This window comes from Psittacula echo (genome assembly GCF_963264785.1).
Source record: "Psittacula echo genome assembly, chromosome: 4".
Taxonomy (NCBI): Eukaryota; Metazoa; Chordata; class Aves; order Psittaciformes; family Psittacidae; genus Psittacula; species Psittacula echo.
The window spans coordinates 115,128,895-115,149,560 of NC_137738.1; the positions used below are offsets into that span (position 1 = coordinate 115,128,895).

At 37.2% G+C, this 20,666-nt stretch overlaps 1 protein-coding gene across 1 annotated transcript in view; it reads left to right on the forward strand.

Moving 5' to 3' along the window:
• TASP1 (taspase 1) overlaps positions 1-20,666 on the forward strand; it is an 86,193-nt gene that overhangs the window by 31,717 nt on the left and 33,810 nt on the right. Inside the window, exons 8-10 of the mRNA XM_080616121.1 lie at positions 3,661-3,767; positions 10,718-10,837; positions 12,562-12,640. Coding sequence (XP_080472247.1) covers positions 3,661-3,767; positions 10,718-10,837; positions 12,562-12,640 — 306 coding nt within the window. The remainder of the gene's footprint in view (positions 1-3,660; positions 3,768-10,717; positions 10,838-12,561; positions 12,641-20,666) is intronic.

Genomic DNA, 20,666 nt, shown 5'->3' on the forward strand with positions numbered 1-20,666 from the left:
ATCATCTGAAGCTGGGTGTAAATCTATGCCAGAGGAAAAAAAGAGAAATTACTAGGGTTTATTTTACAAACTGGCCCTTTGTTTCACAATTCTTTGGCCACTTTGGAGGCATTAGCTGTTTCATCTTGCTAAGAAAATTGGTAATCACTGATAATAAGTATTTGCCTTAAATAATGAAAGGCAGTTATTCCTCAGTCCTTGCTGAAACAAAGTCTTCAACTTTCAGATGAAAGCTAATCTTAATAACTATTCTGAAGTTAAATGTAGCCTCAGCTCAAGAATTTCCACCCTCGGAGAAGTCTGAATAGACTTTTTTTCCCCTCACAATATGGAAAGATATGACATTTCATGCTAAAGCGAATAAAATGTTAAAGTGATTGAATTAGTGCACTAATTCATATAAATAACTCTGAGAAGGGAGGCACGATATTAAACCCTGCAAAAGAACTTCCCTAAAATAAGGCCCCCCCTCAAAGAAGAAACTCAGCTGTTTCTGATCAAAATGAATGTCATCTGGAAGTACAGAACCATGACTGGCACCTATTATCTCTCTCTAGTATAGCACTATGAACTTTCCAATGTGACAAGCGTTGCAGTATTTGTCACCATAGGAGCTGCTGATTAGATTGTGTAGATATTATGATGGAGGAGCTGGGACAGTTTGTGTATTTTACTAGGCAAACATGCTACCTTCCCTAACCTACACTGTTCTGTGCATTTATTACTTAAGGTATATTACTTAAGTATACTTTTAATATACTTAATTATAAGTATATTAATTATAAGTATACTAATATACTTAAGGTATATTACTTAAGTAATGGTGATGTATGATGCACAGGGATAGGATCGTAGATGACTGATCTAAATTAGAATCTGTGAGCTTTTGATTGAATTGGAACAGAGGCCAAGAGAAGTTTTGAAATCTCCATCCTTGAAGATATTCAGAACTTGACCAAGTTCCTGTGGAGCTTTTTTGAATTAGACTTGCTTTTTCCTAGGAGGTTGGACTACGTGACCTCTTAAGATCCTTTCAAACCTACATCATTGTATGTTAGTAGAAAACTTTCTTAATCTGCCTGTCTGACATGGTCCAAGATAGGCAAAAAATACAGGTCACAGCATCTTCTGAGGCTCTGGGTGTCTGATTATCCAGTAAGAGTACCCAGGAACTGAAGATGTTTCTAACACATGGGGACTAAGCACAATTTTTTGTCAGCCAGAATTACTACCTTGGAGGATAGAGTCAGCCATTCTGTAAACATGGACAATCATAGAATCATAGGATGGTTAGGGTTGGAAAGGACCTTAAGATTGTCTAGTTCCAGACCTACTAGCCTAATGTCTTACATAGTGTTTCTTACTGCCTTGTAAAATATGTCCTACTTTGTTAATAATGATTTTTGTGCCCTGTATTTCCAAGCTTACTGGTACCACTTTGAATTAACAATGCAGATAAGAAGTAACTGCTTAACAGTTAGATCCTTCAAAGTAAATCTTCAGATTTTTTCTTGTTTTGAAGACAAACGGAATCTTAAAGCAGAAGGTAAACTCTGACAATTGTTCAATTGCTTAGCCAGAGACTGAGCACTTACATGAATGAAACATCTCTCAAGCTTGGAGAATTTCTTATGCTGTGGAAAAAATGGCAGGATAAGTGACAACTAGGATATAGTTGGAGTGATGGTTCTGAGTGGCCATACAGCAGCACTCTGTAGCTGGCCGGGCAGCTTGGAACTAGCCCATGTTCTCTAGTTTTGATGTGATCTTTGTGCATATATTTGAACTGGTGAGCATGCGAATACTGCAGACGGTTTTAGGGCACTGTTAGCATTAGGCTTTGGAGTACAAGGACAACTTAAAACTTGGTGTGTTCAGGTTTTCATTTATGGGCTCCTGCACCCTTGTGGTTTTTTTCTCTAGGTGCACCTTTTTTCTGAATTGGCAGGAGGCAATGGCAGCGGTGGATAATAGGTTTAGGCATATTTATCCCTGTGTCATACCTACTTTGGATGAGTGCCAAGGCCAGGCATCGTTCTTACCCATATTGTGGCTTTGCTTGTAGGTATTTGCTGTATTTACTGAAGACGTGTCAACCTGTAAGCTTTCCTGGTAGAAAAGATCTGTTAAAAACAATGGGCTGGCTTATTTTGGGGTACTTGTGTTTACAAATTCTTGATCCTTGTGAGGGTTTTTGTTTGTTCCTCCTCCTCTTCCCCCTGTTAGTAGTAGACTAAAATGATTCTTTGTCTGCTCTCCCTTATCAAGTGTTTGTATTTTGCCTTTTGGAGCTCATTTCAAACATGAATGTGTTGTCCAAAGTACCTGCATTAACCAGCTCTGTATGCCAGACACTTCCTTTCTTGGTGATGGCAGATTAATACATATTTACAGTTTAAAGAAACTGGTATTCATTAGGTTTTTGGAGAGAAATGGCAGATTTCTCATTACTTTTAGGTTATATAAGTGAATAACTGTGGTAGTTTAAGGTCTAGTTTTATGTACTTAAAAACAAGTTTAAAGGAGAGTTCAGTAGGTGATTTTGACACCTGTGTGTGGAACTTTCAAATAAGTAAAATGCTCACTGTCTGTGTAGTTTGTGAGAATTGTAAATGCAAGCTGTGTGTTCTGTTGGCTGTGCAATATTGATTTTATTCATAGACTGTTCTTGCAGCTGTTCCAGTCTTCTGAAAAATAGTGATGTAGCTATGGTTAGAATTTCATTTAAAATGACAGTTTTTTAGGCTTATAGGTTAGATAGGAAACCTGTGCTTTCTAACTTCTATTGAATTTGTGACATACCTGTGTATACCTCTGCCCTCCTAATTGCTTGATTTTGCATGATTAAACAATTGACAAAAGACATTTCTCTCTGTTCTCCCCTGCCCCGTTTTCTCTGCCTTTCAAAAGGGATGTTAAAACAACCTGTGGATAATGCTAAGTCAAAAATGATTTGAACTAAATCTGTCAATATCTGCAATTTTTTGTTTCGTGAACTGAAACTTCTAAAATGGGAACATGTCATTTTGGTCTCTTAAGCATAACAATTTTTTTTATACTTCACTTTAGAGAGCACTTCCTTTCTGAATGTGGGACTTAGATGTGGAAAATACATGTTTGTCTTTTCAAGAACTAGGTGGTCTTTAGACTGTGTTGGATTATGGAACGTAAAAATATTGCTAGACTATTGTGTGGCTTTAAATATATGGGTAAACATACACATATGCAATTAAGGTAATAAAATAGTAGCCTAATTTTATGGATATCAGAATGAGCTCACATGGTATCTATTTACTTGTCAGCAGTCAAAAACAATAATTTTAACACAAGCCACTTATTCTGTTCTCTTCTGTGCAGTGCTGCTTCTGTGCCAAACAGAGAGACATTTAGACCAACATAGCTTCCATATGTGTTCAGCAAGTTGTTTCTAGCAGATACTTTACCCATCACTGTTGCTGAACAATAGTAGAACTTTTTAACTTAGGAAAAAATGTAAACATCTTGTACTGAAACTTAAATACTTAGTTGTTGGCATTTTTATTGGTGTGTTTTGCATCAGTAAAAATGTGGGGGATGAGACTTCCAAAATGTCAACTTATCAATATTTGTTTAAATTAAGTAAATTGTAATTATTTAAATGCTTTTGAACTATTTTTGTAGGGTTTAGTTTAGCAGCTTTTAAGAGGAACAAGAGGAAGTTGGAGTTGGCTGAAAAGGTGGAAACAGATCTTATTCATCTAAAGAAAAGAAGACAATCAAATGAAAAGGTTAGTTCCTGCTTAAAATTTTCTTGTGTCATCCTAAATTTATGGCAGATTGCTAATGCATTTCATGTTGTATATGATGAGACTAATGTAGAATTAGAAGCCACTTCTCATTGGCCATCCTAATGGTATAATGACAGATATAATCATAACTTAGTGCAACTAAAACTTTCTGCCTTGCTATTTGAAAACCAAACTGTCACTTTGTATCTTGTTTGTGCTATGAAAAATCTTTTGCTCATTTTGAACTGGAAGTATGACAAATGTAAACACGAACAGATAATTATTTACTGAAACATTTTCTTCAGCTTGGGATCTCTGTCACTGTTTCCCACTTTTTAATGTTCCCTGAGCACACTGCATTATGGAGCTGGAATTGATGAAATTTGAAATATCAGGTAGGTAAACATGTGCATCTGTGCATGCATCTAGCATTGACATGGCCCATATTACTTGTACTACAAAACTGTTAGGATTCCCTCTGTTCTCCTCACTATTAGTTTGAATTTACAGCTTTTGTTAACATTCTCAAATGTCCATCACAGTATTTGTGTTTACTGTTGACTATTAAAATATGCCTCTTTCACTAAATGCCTATGCGTTAGTTGGGGCCTGTGGGTTTTCAGATTCACCATTTCTCTTTGCTTTGGTAAGCTGACTGACCACTGCCTTACGTAGTTGCATATGTTGATATAAATAACATATAAATCCCAGAGAATTGACAAAAAAGTTTATCGCCTGTAGTCTGCAAATGCAAGCCAGTGATAAATGAGGTAGTTATCTTCTGTGTTCTTAGATAAGAAGTTTCCCCGATCAGGGTGCTAATATTTCTCTTTTCAAGGACGCGAGACCTTATGTTCTGTAAGGACAGAGGGGGGAGGAAGTTAGTCATTAGTTTTGGAACTTTCCCTATTTACAGGACTTCACATACTTCCATGTGAAACTAAAATTAAAATGTAACTTGAGGGAGGAGGGATCTCTCTACAGTATTGATGTTCATGTAATAAGGGGCAAGTCAATGCTTGAAACATATGCCAATGCATGAGCTTACCAACCTGCAATTTGAAATTTCAAGGGCTCCAGAGTCATGTGCAGCGCTTGTGGGAGAACCCCAAAGGCCAGTGGTGGTAGGTAAAGGAGGTGATCAAATAGAGCTCTACTCACCGGTAAGTAATCCAGTAACAACGCACTGGTCTTGTCAACTTCCTATCCATGAAGGGGGAATGAAAACCAAACCATACTATCAATGTAGACTGCTTACATTATCCCCAGCGTGTGAGACAGTTGCAGCCTTACATGAAGTTTAGTTTTTCAAAATGAAGTGGAAACGAAAAATCAAATTCTACAAGAGCAAATTCTAAAAAAAAAAACCCAAAAACACCCCCAAAAATAGAATAATTCTCTCTGAGCTATTAGGAAATGGTCATTTAGCAAGGATGAATCATTCCAAAATTTCCACTGTCAAAGCTGAACTCCCATATAAGGTTTAAAAAGAACTGTTTAAAAGCCATTTAAATATTTGAATAATTAAAAGTTAATCCTGTCAAAGTTAAGTATTTACTTCAGTTTTTTAGTTTGCTATGCCTCTCTGGAGCTGCAGACCTGTCCCTTCCAGCAGACCCCATTAGCAGCTGTTTCATTTCTGGTTTGCCTCACCTGCTTCAGCCCTATGCTGAAGCTTAGCTTATGTGCTTCTGCTGCCTCTACTGCACAGTTGTTATGAATTCTGGTTGTTTTTTCACCTATGAAATTTTAGAAGTTGGGAGAAGAGCAAGGTAGAAAGGATGTTAAAGTTGAATGGGAATCATAACTAAAAGGCCTATGTGAAGAGATATATTTCAGACCAAAAAAGGCTGAAGGTACTTGGAAGTTTTAGCTTTTGATAAATTTCACCAGCTAAAACGAAACGTACTGTTTTAAAAAACACTTTCCAGTAACAGTTAAATTATACCAACCTCAAAAAGAATGAAAGGCTGTTAAAATTTAATAAAGATTATATAGAAAGTACTTGGCAGTGTAACTTACTAAAGGACTTTTACTTCCCAAGTAATCAGAATTTCTCTTTGCTGTGTTTTTAATTCTTTTCCCAATGTGGGATTTGTAGAGGGTTATGAGTCTGCACACAGTCCGTTTATGACTTCAACAAATTGTGAAGGTGTAGAAAGTTGTAGTGACCTCGATATTGATTTACGTAGTTAAGAAATCGTTTTTGTTTGTGTGTGAACTGAGTAAACACATTCATAGGGTGACTGTATGATGTGTTAATTCAGCCAGATACCATTCATAGAATCATAGAATCATAGAATAGTTAGGGTTGGAAAGGACCTTAAGATCATCCAGTTCCAAACCCCCTGCCATGGGCAGGGACATCTCACACTAAACCATGGCACCCAAGGCCTCATCCAACCTGGCCTTAAACAACGCCAAGGATGGAGCATTCACAACCTCCCTGGGCAACCCATTCCAGTGCCTCACCACTCTAACAGTAAAGAATTTCTTCCTCAGATCCAATCTAAACTTCCCCTGTTTAAGTTTGAATCCATTATCCCTTGTCCTGTCACTACAGTCCCTGATGAAGAGTCCATCCCCAGCATCCCTATAGCCCGCTTTCAGATACTGGAAGGCTGCTCTGAGGTCTCCACGCAGCCTTCTCTTCTCCAGGCTGAACAGCCCCAACTTTCTCAGCCTGTCTTCATACAGGAGGTGCTCCAGTCCCCTGATCATCCTCGTGGCCTCCTCTGGACTTGTTCCAACACTTCCATTTCCTCGTTATGGTGAGGACACCAGAACTGTGCCATTCTGAAGTTCCCACTTCAAGCACCAGTAAACATCAGAAGTAAATGTTTGTTGTCTTACTGTCAGCCTGTCTTTTACCAGAGGTAGTTGTCATTGAAAAAAGCTTAGCAGAGTTTGGCCAAAAGCCCTATTTTTAATTTGTCTTCTGCTATTACAAGATTTTTTTTTTATAGCTCTGCTGAAGCTGTAAGAGGAGTTGTCCTCTCCTTGATTTGAATAAGTGGCACTAAGAACTTCCAGTGCGTGTAATTTCTTTTATATAGGTTAGTGTTTACAAGTTACTTTTTATAAGCTAGTTATTTGTTGCCATAAATAACATTATTTTCTGTAAGTTTTATTGAAACTGCTTCCTTTTTTGCCTAGCTTAACATATGTACTCAAATATGTGTACAACAGTTTGAATTCAATTTCATATTCTTCAGCTACTGTGTTGGGTCAATAACAATGAACATATTTAGAAAAGAAAAATACATCTGTCCAACAGAAAAACATTATTTTCTTTCAATATTTAGTGCATTTCATTTTTTGTCATTGATCATCTTGAATATATCGTGTGAACTTTTAGCCAGTTCCAGCTTGAACACTTCGAGTGAGCAACAGTCTGTGCATAGCATTATATATCATTCCCATTATATATGGTGAATTTTAATCACTTAAATTTTGCTTCAAATCAATTTTTTAAAGCAGTTTGAAGGTAGTTGTAAGAATAGCAGCCGGCTGTTGCAGTCCTTGTGTCAGACTTACTTATTCTTGCACTTTGAACAGGAGTTTGAATTTTATGCATTTCATTTCCCTTAAAGAAATAAATTTTCTGTCCCACATCCATACTGAAATGGTCTTTCATGACGATAATGCTGTTTAGACTTCAAAAGTATACTTTAAAATATGGGAAAAAAAAGATAAAGACTTGATCCATTCCAGTTAAAATAAAGACAAAACAAAACTAATCTGTGGAATTCAGTGTGAAATAATTCCCTCAGCCTGAACACAGAGGTCAGACCAAATATTCTATTTACATACCAAGCAACCATTAAACTGGAACGGCTAGGCTTGTTTATTAAGCTTTGTACCATTAGATCTTAACTGCCCCTTTTCAAGCATATGGATATTGTACCAGTCATGCATCGACTGTCAAGATTAGATTGCTATGAGAGTACATTATACTGTCAGTTTTCCTAGAGGAAAATGTTTCCAGAAATTGGTATCTATGAATTGGTCCCAGTGCTCACAGAACAGTGACATTTTCCCTTTTCTTAGATGGATTTAGAAGTATTTCTTTAAAATACTTTAATAAATAAAATGCTACTTAAAAGATTGCCTTTTGCCTTATTAAATGCTGCTGTGACTAACACAAGTGCTCCATCAAGAACACCTTAAAGCTGAGATTTTAAAAGACCAAACTATATTAATAGTTGATATTTTATAACAGCACTATCCACTACTGTGCTTCTCTGTTTCCACTTGATCTGAAAAGGGCCGTGTGGGACATAATAGAAGATTTATGTATTGCCCTGTTTTGAGTAGGAAGATACTGTGAAACCTTGTATTTTTACGGCAGTCTTGATCTAATTGTCATCAAATACAAAATCCCGTTTATTTGTTTGGATAGTTGGGTAACAGTACATAGACGTTAATTGCTTCAGCAGTAATTACTTTTTATGGAATTTCAGAACAGTCTCAAGTCAAGAAGGGAAAGAAGTCCAGTGTGTAGTTATCTTTCAGTGGGCACTGGGTAGAGCTCTCCTAAACTGTTAATTCCTTCCTTAGGGGCTTGTAAAATGAGGACTATTTATTGTGTTATGTAGAGAAGAAAGTAAGGGTGAGATTTAAAAAACACTTGATAGAGCTCTGCATTTGTGCAGATGAGCATCTTCCTGCTTTGTGTGTGTGTTCTTAGCCAAGTTTGAATATTTGGTCCATGATTTCATGAAATTAACTTCCTTTCCTGTGCAAGGTGCTAAGTAAGTAATATGACGCTCTCTCCCTGGCAGTGTTCAAGGCCAGGCTGAACAAAGCCTTGGGTGGCATGGTTTAGTGGGATGTGTCCCTACCCATGGCAGGGGGGTTGGAACTAGATGATCCTAAGGTCCTTTCCAGCCCTAACTATTCTATGATTCTATGAGGTCTCAGTTTTCACATTGACCTTCAGTTCTTTCCATGTAAAATATTATATGCATCATAGATATTTTTAGGTTGCAATACTATATTGTCAAAACCCCCAAACTGCTTTTGCAGTGGATATGTTAGTATAAATTTCTAGCTGAAGTCAGATTTGTTCACCAAGTAATAATCAAGTTCCCTTTGGAATTTGCAATTGTTTTTAAACATAAGATGATAAATTAATGAATCAAATGCATAAAAGTAATGGCAAACAAGCTGGACCTTGGTTAGTCCTTGTTGTACCCATGTAGAATTTGGACTTATTTTAGACTTCATGAATTGTACTGTTTAACGTATTTCTTCTGATTATCTTGATACTAGCTTGATGGGATCCTGGGTTTTTCAACTTTCATATGGTTTGAAGAGTTGAAATGTGAGACATTGAAAGTCTTGCCAGCTGCATTCTTCCTGGAACTCCTGAGGCACAAAATGCCTTTTTGTATGGAGAAGTAAAGTTTTTCCTTTGTAAAATTGTGATGAGCTCTTTATTTACTGATTCAGAAATTGCAGGGTTGTCAGTTCAGTTTACAAATGTAGAAGACTTTGTACTGAACTACAGAATTGATTCATGGTGTCACTTCTAAATGTGTCAGTCAGTAATGTTGAAATGAGAGGAAACATAAAAATAGGTCTAGAAAGATCTGACAACATATTTTTCCCATTGGATATGGAATAGAACTGGTCCTTGCTGGTTTTCAGTTTGTGGAGTAAGAATATATACAGCATTAACAGCGATTCTTTTTCTGATCACAAACACACCCTGTTTCCCCCCGACTTATATTACTGAGAAGGAAAATACGGAATTCCTTTGCTTCGGTGATACAGGTTTCCTTCAGAAGGTTGTGTGGGCCAGGTTAAAAAAAATGCTTCCCTTGGTAAAGATTTCCAGCCTCCTAAATTACAGCATCTAAAAATAAAGTGAGCCAGAGCAAGCAAACTATACAACCGAATTGACAGCAACTACTGATAGGAAATGGTTCTTTTAAAGGAAGTGAAGAAAATTTCTATGCAACTTATACTTGTAAATGTTTGTGGGTGTTTTTGATTAAAATATCTTTTAAAAAGAGAAATTAGTAATATAGCTACAGAAGGCAAATATTTTATGCATGTGAGAGCCAAAGTAGAAGATGGATGGCAGATTGAGCGAATAGTTTTACAGATGCTGCAAAGAAGGCTGCAAGCATTTCTTCTTTGCTGTCAGATGATATGGAAAACATACTGATCATTCTAAGCCTCATCCTTCTCAAATGTATTCCTGTTCATTATGGGAGCTCCAAGTGTTTGATTTAATATGAAGTAAGATTAAACAGGTGGCCTTAATTCTGGCATTTCCTAACTTTGATGGGCTTGATTTTCATATCTCTAGTTGTCTATTAATCAAGTTTTTTTGTTGTGGGTATAGTTTCCTTTGATAAAAGGGGGCAGGGGATGAACAACAAAACCTTCATCACATTGGTAGTTCTTCCCTATATAGAAATCACAGCATCTTGCTTAGAATATCAGAATTTTCTTTTTCCGTGGTAAGCGGCTGCTTCGGATTCTTTTTGAATTTATGGATTCTTTTTTTCTTACATAGCTTTAAAGATCAGGGTCTCTGAAAATTCCATCTCGAAGCTTTTGAAAAAGGCCTTTTGATACAACATCTTTGGAATAGGTAGCTAACTAATTTCTTAGTGGACAAGTTTCCTTAGTTTCCACTAAGGAAAAAGCATTTTTGGCACTTTTGTGAGTAAATGCAGGTAATCTAGTAATTTAATTCTGAATTCTGAGATATTTTATTACCTTCTTGTTTTCAGAGAAGTTTTCTTCAGGTCCTGCCTGAGGCATGAATGCATTTTTTGAAGATTTATGGCAGCACAATATGCATGATAAAAAATCTATTTTGTTGGTAGGCCTGTCACTTGGTTTTGTGCATGTAGGTTTGCATACTCCCAAGGGGTATAAGCTGACTTTAATATACTATTTTTACTGGTTGTTTCTGTTTGTGTGTCCTGCAGGAGAATGACTCAGGAACATTGGATACAGTTGGTGCAGTTGTTGTGGACCAAGAAGGAAATGTTGCTGCTGCTGTCTCCAGTGGAGGTTTAGCACTAAAGCATCCTGGAAGAGTTGGTCAGGTGATTATAAGTTTTCAGTTGGGAATGAAGTTTAACCATGCCAAGTGCAAGGTCCTACACCTGGGTCGCAGCAATCCCAGGCACAGCTACAGGTTGGGCAGAGAAGAGATTCAGAGCAGCGCTGCAGAGAAGGACTTGGGGGTGTTGGTCGATGAGAAAATGAACATGAGCCGGCTTCAGTGTGCGCTTGCAGGCCAGAAAGCAACCGTATCCTGGGCTGCATCAAAAGGAGTGTGACCAGCAGGTCAAAGGAGGTGATCCTGCCCCTCTACTCTGCTCTCGTGAGACCTCACTTGGAGCATTGTGTGCAGTTCTGGTGTCCTCAACATAAAAAGGACACGGAACTGTTGGAACAAGTGCAGAGGAGGCCACGAGGACGATCAGGGGAGTGGAGCACCTCCCGTATGAAGATAGGCTGAGAAAGTTGGGGCTGTTCAGCCTGGAGAAGAGAAGGCTGCGTGGAGACCTCAGAGCAGCCTTCCAGTATCTGAAGGGGGGCTACAAGGATGCTGGGGAGGGACTCTCATTAGGCACTGTAGTGACAGGACAAGGGGTAACGGGTTCAAACTTCAACAGGGGAAGTTTAGATTGGATCTAAGGAAGAAATTCTTTGATGTGTGGGTGGTGAGGCACTGGAATGGGTTGTCCAGGGAGGTTGTGAATGCTCCATCCTTGGCAGTGTTCAAGGCCAGGTTGGATGAGGCCTTGGGTGACATGGTTCAGTGTGAGGTGTCCCTGCCCATGGCAGGGGGGTTGGAACTAGATGATCTTAGGGTCCTTTCCAACCCTAACTATTCTATGATTCTATGATTCTATGACTCTTCAGTGTCACAAGCAATTGTGGTATTAAGAGCTGAAGGAGCAAAGTGATGTTCTCCCTTCCTTCCCATTAAACTCTGAAGGCATTATCACTGCATTGGAATGCAAGTTTTGTTTTCAGGGTCCTCCATCAGTGTTATAAAACATTAATAGGTAAGAACTTGTCCTGCAGTTAGTTACCTTTTGTCAGAGGTATTCATAAGTATTAATTTCTTGGGCTTACCCAAGAAATATACCTTCTTAATACCACTAAAAGTCTCTTAAATAATTAGAGTGGTTTTTAAATATAATTTTCATCAATATTTAGGAAAGCTGTCCTAATTAATTTTTAAATGATCTTGTGAATTGGTAGAGGTGACAGAGGTATTGAAAGAACACATCAGGTAGAGGCATTCTTAGTTCTCAGGTAAAAAAATTCTGAGGTACATAGGAAATGTCATGCTCCATGGGTGTACAGCTGTATTCTTGGCTGACTTTTGCCACTGTCCTAAAAGTAGTTTGGAAATGCATTTAAGCTTTTCTTTTGGAATAGCAGAGTGGAAAGGACTTTATGTAATCAGGGAAGAGATGGAATTATTTTGTCTTTTGATACTGTACCCTCATTTTCTGTAAAGTTAGGTTAGACTACCATACATCTATGATAATCACTCAGTTTTGAAGAATAGTGAAAGAAAGGTGGATCGTAATTGACTGTTGCGATTTTTTATATATCTTTTCTATTAATACTTGGATTTTTCTTGGAGGGTTTTTTTTTGTTGATGTTGGTTTGGTGTTTTTTGTTGGGATTTTTGGGTTTAGGTTGGTTTGGTTTTTTGGGGGGCTTGCTTAATTTTCTTTTTCAGGGGAGGGAGCAAACAAAAAGCTTTGAATACTTAAACTTATGAAAGATGCCCTTCTTTCCTTAGGCAGCTCTTTATGGTTGTGGCTGCTGGGCTGAAAATACAGGAGCTCATACCCCTTACTCCACTGCTGTGAGTACTTCAGGTATTTACTACTTTTATAAATATTTCAAAATGTTGCTATCTTTCTCAATAATTAGTTTACAATTTCCAACTAAGGTATTTCTATTAATGGTGAATTAAAATGCTAACATTATTTCCAGACTACATTATACATTTGTATGATTTATTTGCATATAAATCTATGTATGTGTCAGTACTGTCTTTAAATCCATGATTTGATCCCTGTTGGTTGCTTATTTTGGTCTTTTGGCTTAAATAACAGCCATGTGAGTTTTCATCTTGTATTGCACTGAAGGGATGTACTGCATTTGTTATGCATTAAGGAACCTGGTCTCTTGTAAAGAAGTGCTGTCACAAGCCTAATACTGTGTTAAACACAATAGTCAGAGTTAACAGCGGTCAGTATAGGGAGAGGTGAAAATAATTTGCAGAGTTCAGACTTAGGTAATGTAAATTATATCCCAAGTACTGTAAAGTTAGAGTCCTGTTACAGAAATAGTGGGAGGAGCAAGGTAAGAGGGTGTAGAACTAAAATTTGACAGAGACTGAAGAGCATCAGAAATAGCCTGTGTTGTTTTTGAAGTCCTATATGTGTCTAATTTCCCATATATTTAAGTCTGTCTCACACTGTTGAAAACTTGTGTAGATGCTTACTCTTAAGTTCAGTGTTAGTAGTGCAAGTGTCCATTTTAGTACTTAGGCAAAGGAAAGTTCTACTGAATGCAGAGATGTTGGAGATCTTTCTACTCAAGGAACACCATATTAATTTTAGTTTAATAATTGCTTACCTATGTATGCCAATATACTTAAATATTGCCATATTAGGGACCATAATAATACTGAGTATAAGTGCGATATTAGAGATTGTTAGTAGAAAAGCTGAGGGCGCCTTTATTTAATCTTTTAAAACCATTCTTTACAAAGTCAGCTGGATTTGAAGTCTATGCAAGTACCAGGAAGGACCCTGATACACTTAAAGGAGATGTCTGGGTTTAATGATGGCCTTAAATAGAAGCCTCCTTTAGCTGCTACCAATTTTATATAGTGGTAATTACATTATACTATTTATAACTATTGCCCATATATATTTGTGTATGTTACTTTGGTTCAAATCCTCTAGCTTCCATGGCATTACATTAATACCAATCCCAGTTAATTGGAATAGACTGCTGGCGGTCTATGAAGCATGGCCATCTGTTTATTCAGTGATTTGAAATTCAGACTCGTGGTGTTTAATTAAACTCTTGTTTCTGGTTTTCCTTTAAAGTGAGTGAGTATGTGTGTGTGTGTGTGAGAGAGGGAGAGAGTGCAAGATAGAAATGTTTACAGGAAGTGAGAACTCTTCTGTAATCAATACCATTCTTTTTTCCATTTTCAGAAGCTCATAATGTTTTATTTTATAATGTAATTTATGTTTAGTGCCGTTTTAAAATATATTGATGCCTGACTTTTGTTTAAAATACGAGCGTCCAACAATGTGGACCATGAAGTTAATTAAGGGGTAGAGGGATGGAAAAATTAAATTATAGGAAAGGTTGAAAGAAGGAAACTTACAACTTGGCTGGATGACAACAGGAGATGGGAATGGGGGCATAAACATCTGCAAATATTCAAAAGGTGAAATTGCCAAGGCTGAGCCAGAAAATAATATGTTAACATATATCTTTAGAAAATAAAGGTGCTGCCTAAAATTTGGAAAGCTCTAAGAGAACATAAGCGTTGTCACTTGCTGTACCTAAAATCAGGCTAGACTATATCTGTAATAGTGATTATACCCCCTTCTTGTAGGTTTCCGAACTGGTTTTGTGTGAACATACATTTAAAAAACCAGCAACAAATGAAACTTGCATGTCATAGAATCATAGAATAGTTAGGGTTGGAAAGGACCTTGAGATCATCTAGTTCCAACCCCCCTGCCATGGGCAGGGACACCCCACACTAAACCATGTCACATATAAATAAACACTGTGTGTGTATGCACATTCATTTCATGTTTCATTATACACTGTATGTAAAAGCACTTAAAATATGTACAGAACTGAAATTTAAAGTCAGTTTAGGTTTTCATGGTTTTCACAATATAACATTTTGTTGTTTTAATTTCATGTCTCTTTAATTTGCCTTTAAGTGGTAAATTTGGCAAAATTTAGCTTCACATTTTTTACAGGGAATATTTTCTATAGCAAGGGAAAAAAGAAGAAAATTAGCTTATGGTTGCTGTGTGTATTGAGTACTGTGAGTGCAGACTTAGTGTTTATTGTTAAATGACTTCTCAGAGTTGCTGGTTCATCAAAGCGCATTTAGGATTAGAAAAACCTCAGACTTGAATGAAAAGTTTAACTTTGATTCCCATAAAGCTTTATTGAAATTATGCTCAAAATCATTAGGTATTAGTATATGTTAAACCAAATAATTTTAACTTCGTGATTCTTTGGGAAATAAAAGGTTTCACATTTGTGTGGGTTTAGACTTTGTAACTTTTTTTTAGTGATAGCTAAAAATTCAAGTCTTGAGAATTGTTATATCTGGCTATATATTTAGTCTTGGAAAAGGATGTTCATTGGCATTAGTTTCCTACCAGTAATTTTTAAGGGCCAGGTTTTGTAAACCATTTTGATTCCATACTTAGGAAATTGCTCATGTCTTTGGGATTTGGAGGCTATGATCAGCAAGAGATTGAACAGGCTGGGGAGAACCTCTGCGATGAGGAGAGTTTGGAATAGTAATTCCAAGTATACAGAATACAAACTCTTGCACATTGAAATCATTGCAGAATTGACAGGAACGTAAGAATGGACACTCTGGGTCAAAACAGAGCTCCAGATAGTTTGGTGTCCTGTGTTCAGAGAGAGGGTGTTTGCAGGTTTCGAAGTTAAAATATGTGACCAGGAAAAACGCTTCCACTGTTATCCAAGCTTGTAGCAATTTGTGATATTGGGGCTTTATAAGCTGGAAATATCTTTTTTTTTAATAGGTCAGGATGACTTTCTTGAGATTTCTCATTTCTTCTTGTACTTAGAAGACCAGTTACTTAAGTTTTGCTTGGCATGTATTTCATATTCTGTGGTTTACCTTTGTAGAAGCTTTCTTGGGCAAAGAAAAGTGTTAGTTTCAATGCCACAGTTAGTTACACAGTAGGTTTTATTCTTGGCTTTTTATTAATTTAATTCTAAAATCCTTCTATTTAAGCTTTGATTTGAGACACAGCTTTCAATACCTTCCCATTAAAAAAAAGGGAGGCAGGGGGGAAGAGGCATCACTTCATTAAAAGTGCTTCCAAATTCATGTTGCTTTCTTCCAATGGTCATTTCTCATTTGAAGACATGCGTTTACATCTTCTGTTTTCCCTGCGGATGGTGGCAGGCTTCCTGCTTTTGCATGTTCAGGGAGGATCTGGTATTAGTTCTTATGCCTTTAGCAAGTTGTTTCTCAAATATTCTTGATCATTGTAATTGTGATTTTTATATAGAATCTGCCAGTGGTGCTGGTTCTGAACTTGTTTGCGTATGACTTCAACTTCTTAAACGGTATTTTCTTACCTCCAACAGTCTGTTGGCCTTGTTTAGCCAGATTTCTGTGGTTTTATTTTTCGGGGATTTTCAAAAGTTACTTTGTGGTTTATAAAATAGAGGCTATTGCAGAACTCGTATTTTATAGCTATAGTTTCACGCGGGGTAGGACAACTGAAACCAAAAGCTGAAGACTTTCTAAAGACAGGATGGGGGAGACGATGGAGCTCAGGAATGACTTAATTAAGGTTTAATCTGTAACTCTTGGTCTAAAATTCAGAGTTTGTATCAATTTTTGGAACCATTTCAACGTATGAACTCTGAAGTATTTCGGTTTTGGTTTCCTTTTTTTCAATATGGTTGTGATAATTTATTTGAACTGAAGGATAAACATCACAGAAATTCTGTAGGTGTCTCAAAACCAGTGTTAAAACTCAAGAAATTCAGAAAATGTTGCAGTTGCATAGCTAAGATGCCTGAGCAACCTTAACTATGACATGTAACAACGCAACGCAAGTGCCATTCCCTGCAAGAGTGATGGTAGAGACTGAGTGAGATCTTGTTAAATTACATGATCATTACCAGTGGCCTTTATTTAGTATAAGTGTAAGTAACAGCTAAACTATATTTTTTACTCGACATAGTAGAAGCCAGTTTGGTCTTTACAAGCTCATGCCTGCACATGTGCACACATTTGCACACGCACACAGAAACAAGCAGAACAGCCTTCCCTTTAAGTACTCCTTCAAAAAAAGAGGCCAAAACCACACTTGTGAGACCCCTTGAAACTCTTTAGTGGATGTTTTTTGTTGGTATATGAATGTAAGCCCAGGAAGATGGGTATTATTTGGAGGGAAAACCTTATGAACAAAACCCGAATGCAGGAGAAACAATAGCGTGTATTTTTGGCTGTACTTTAAGAAAACATTTCCTAGTTTTTCCTGCACATAATAGGAATCAAAGACTTTGTGTATATTCATCTAATTCAAAATGATATCATCTGTGACATTGAATCTTCTCCCCAGTTGGAACATCCATGCTGATTGTGAACATTCGTCTACTAACTCTACCAGAAGTAATACTACCGGGGTAAGAGGCAGGCTGTGTTTTTTATGGGAGATAAGTTGAAAAGTGTTAATTCTCTTTGGATACACAGAACCTTAAATATAAAATATATTTTGAGTAGAAGTGTAGACTGAGAATTATGTGTTACATTCCCTTATACATCTTTACACCAGTAGGTAGTAGAAAGCATACTTACTCTTCTTCATGCATGGGTGATGTGCTTTGTGTATGTGTGTCAGCCATTGAAGCCAGCAGACCTTTTAATACTGCATTTCTGAAGATGGACAGAAGGTCTTACATTATTTACACAATGCAGAAGTGCTGTAACACAAAGCTGCAAAGGCTCCAGCTTCCACTAAAATCCATTTGAGAAGAATATTTGATACAAGAAAGGTACAGTGATGAGATGTCCTAGGGAGAATTTAAATGGGACTTAATTATGGTTTATAATCCTAAAGAAAACCAGTAGCTGCTGTAAATCTACTAAGCATTTTTTGACAAATCATTTTTTATTTTGTTGAGAAAATAGCAGGAACATCAGACTTACGGACCCAAACTGCCATAGAGTTGAGAATTCAGTCTGGAAAAAGTCTTTCAGTGATGTCTCTTGTGCTTCTCCCCTGTTCCTGACTGGAAATTAGATACAGATAACAGCAATGTTTTAGGAATACATGCACAGACTGTGTTTTCTGTGTAAATAAGCAGAATGTGCCTTATTTCCTTAACAACTTACTGTGTTGATGAATTCACCAGGACACTAGAGGACTGGCTGTTAAGGTTCTGGTCAAAAGCAATGGCTTCTGTTCTGGTAAAGATGTTTTAGGGATTACATCAAAATACTTTAAAATCTGGGCATACATAGACATAGGATGCATCATTCCATGAAGTGGAAAATAGCACATTTTGTATTGTGATGAATTACAGAATTGCGTAGCTTGAAGGAACCTCTGGAGATCGTCTAATCCAGCCCCATGCTCAAAAAGGGCTCTCTTGTTTTTTGAAATCCTTATCAATAAGGCAGTAAGTGAGTAAGGAAATCCACTCCTCCTCCCTCTGCCTTTTACTGCTCTTTTTTGTTTGTATCTGTTCTTCTTTCCAGTCCATCGTGTGCCTCATGAATGCTTTTGCTAACAAAATGGAACAGGTAATGTGAATTGGGAAATGACACCTTTGGGGAGATGACTTGTGCTTGTTAAGTTGATTGTTGAGCTATGCCCCCAGCTAGCATTTTGGTCTCTCCTTATGGAAGCCACTGAACTATAGATTCTTTCTTGAAAACTCATTTTCAACAAGAACAACAGTAATGTGCAGATCTGTAGAGTGTTTTTCAAGGAAGCTTTACTGCTGATAAATTGACTTGTGATTTGGGACTTTGGCTTTGTAATCCCCATACATTGAGAATAGTGGTGGCTGTGCTGGGACCCAGTGACTGCTGATCCTTGGCAGGTGCCATTTGTCTGTCTGGCCTGCATCTATCTCAGTCCGTGCTCCAAACGTTCAGTGGAATTTCACATGCAAATCTTGCATCCTGTATAGGTTTGAGCTAAGCTATGTGAGATAGATATTATGATACAGTTAATCCCTTTGTAGAAAAATGTGTTATCTCACAAAAACAGTCTGGTCCTGTAAGATTTTGGGAATAATAGGTAATTTAATGCATCACAGATGGAGCAACTCCATATGGAGAAGAGTTATGTCATTGTTTCAGTGAACCAAAGGGTAGAGGAAGAAAGAAGTCTATCTCCAGACAGATCAGTATTTACCTCTGAAGTAAATGCTTCTGTCAAGAGTTCATCTTTGCTTCCAGATGCTGTTTGGAGGCTTCAGTGCTGTAACATGTGGTGTCTGAACTAACTCACTACCACCACAAGGCTGTGTGAAGAGAGAGGAAGCAACAGGCAGAGATGATTTGTGGGAATGGTAGCATTAAGAAGCAGTCAATTAAACACAGTACCACAGTGTTCGAAGCTGAGGGTTTTGTCCACAAAATAATCAGAATGCTTGTTTGAATTGCCTTTGGAAGGGTTGTTTTGAAGCAGAAGTGGATGGATGCGAATAATCAGAGTGCTTATTGCCTCTTGAAATTTTAATTGGGCTTAATGTAATAATCTGTTGTAAGCATGAGGCTGCATGGGCTTTTTAGAAGTGGTAGTCTCCTGCGGAAGAGCCACCTCTCACAGAGCAACGTGTTCATAACCTGGAGCAGCAGCCAAATGTGTAGCATTGTCTTCTCTTCTGAGCACTGTTACCTGAACTCTGAACACTGGTTCCTGTTTGCTGTGTCTTGCCCAAATGGCTTGAAATGGATGCAAGAATATAAAGTGAAATGGATATAGCGGCAAATGGAACTCTCATTTTATGTCTTAAACATTTTTCTGTGATAGGGAGAAAATAGTTGCATATATTTAGTTAGCTAATACATAATCTAATATTTTCTTTCCTTTCCTCTGAGTTTTATATGGCAAAAGTGACATAGTTTGGAAAGGTGTAGTATTTTTACAAGGAGATCTAGCAATAAAGCTTCTGATGAAGGCCTAGGCAAAAAAGAGTTTGCTTTTTGTTTTACAGTATAGCTGAAATTACTCTTTTAAAATATATTCAATGTAAAGAAGAATGTAAAATCCACATCCTCTTTAATGGAACTACATTTTTTCTTCATTCTAACCTCTCTTGTAGGTATATCTGAAGTTCTTCTTGTTCTTGCTAATTGAAACCAATATATCTTTCTTAAAAAAGTTCAAGTTATCTGGCATTTCCTACTATTTAGAAGTGAAGGATTCATGCATTTGGCATATTTTAATCCTTTAGCTCTTTTCCCTCCTTATCTGTAAAATTGCAGAAAAGCTGGATGAGTTGTTTTTCAGAGTGGTTTTAGTTTATTTTGCCCACATTAAAAGCTTAAAGCTATAGAAGGTGGTTTTCCACCTTTTCTGAGAGAAGATACTTTAGACACAGTTTGTCTGGATGTTGAATTTGGGTTTTGTTATCTTTGAAACCTACCCAAATTTACTGAAGCGACTGCCTTTTGGAAGATTTCCATTTGCATATTCTTAGTAGGTGTTCATTACTTTGGAAGTTAAATCATCTAAGGATTTTCTGTCTGCAACAAGAATGTGCTCCATTGATCCCTCTAGGATCAATGCTTTAGGAATTGGACAGGACTTTGTTTGCAGGTGTTCTTCCTGGCAGCAGGTCAGTAAGTTAAAAATTCCCCAGCTAGTACTCAGGCAAGATGCAGCAGCTGATAGGAACACAGAAAGCTGAAAGTTACTCAACTTTAGTTTAGCACTGCAATGCATTCTGCTGGACTGTAGCATTTTATGTCTTTTCAGAATTACACTTTCAATTTTTATATTAATATGTAACAAAATTTATCGATATCTCACCAGGTATTTTTAATGTACTGGATTTTGTTCTTTAAAATCACTGGCTTGCAAGTTTTTAGTCAGCTCTTTCTAGAGATGCTGGTAGTGA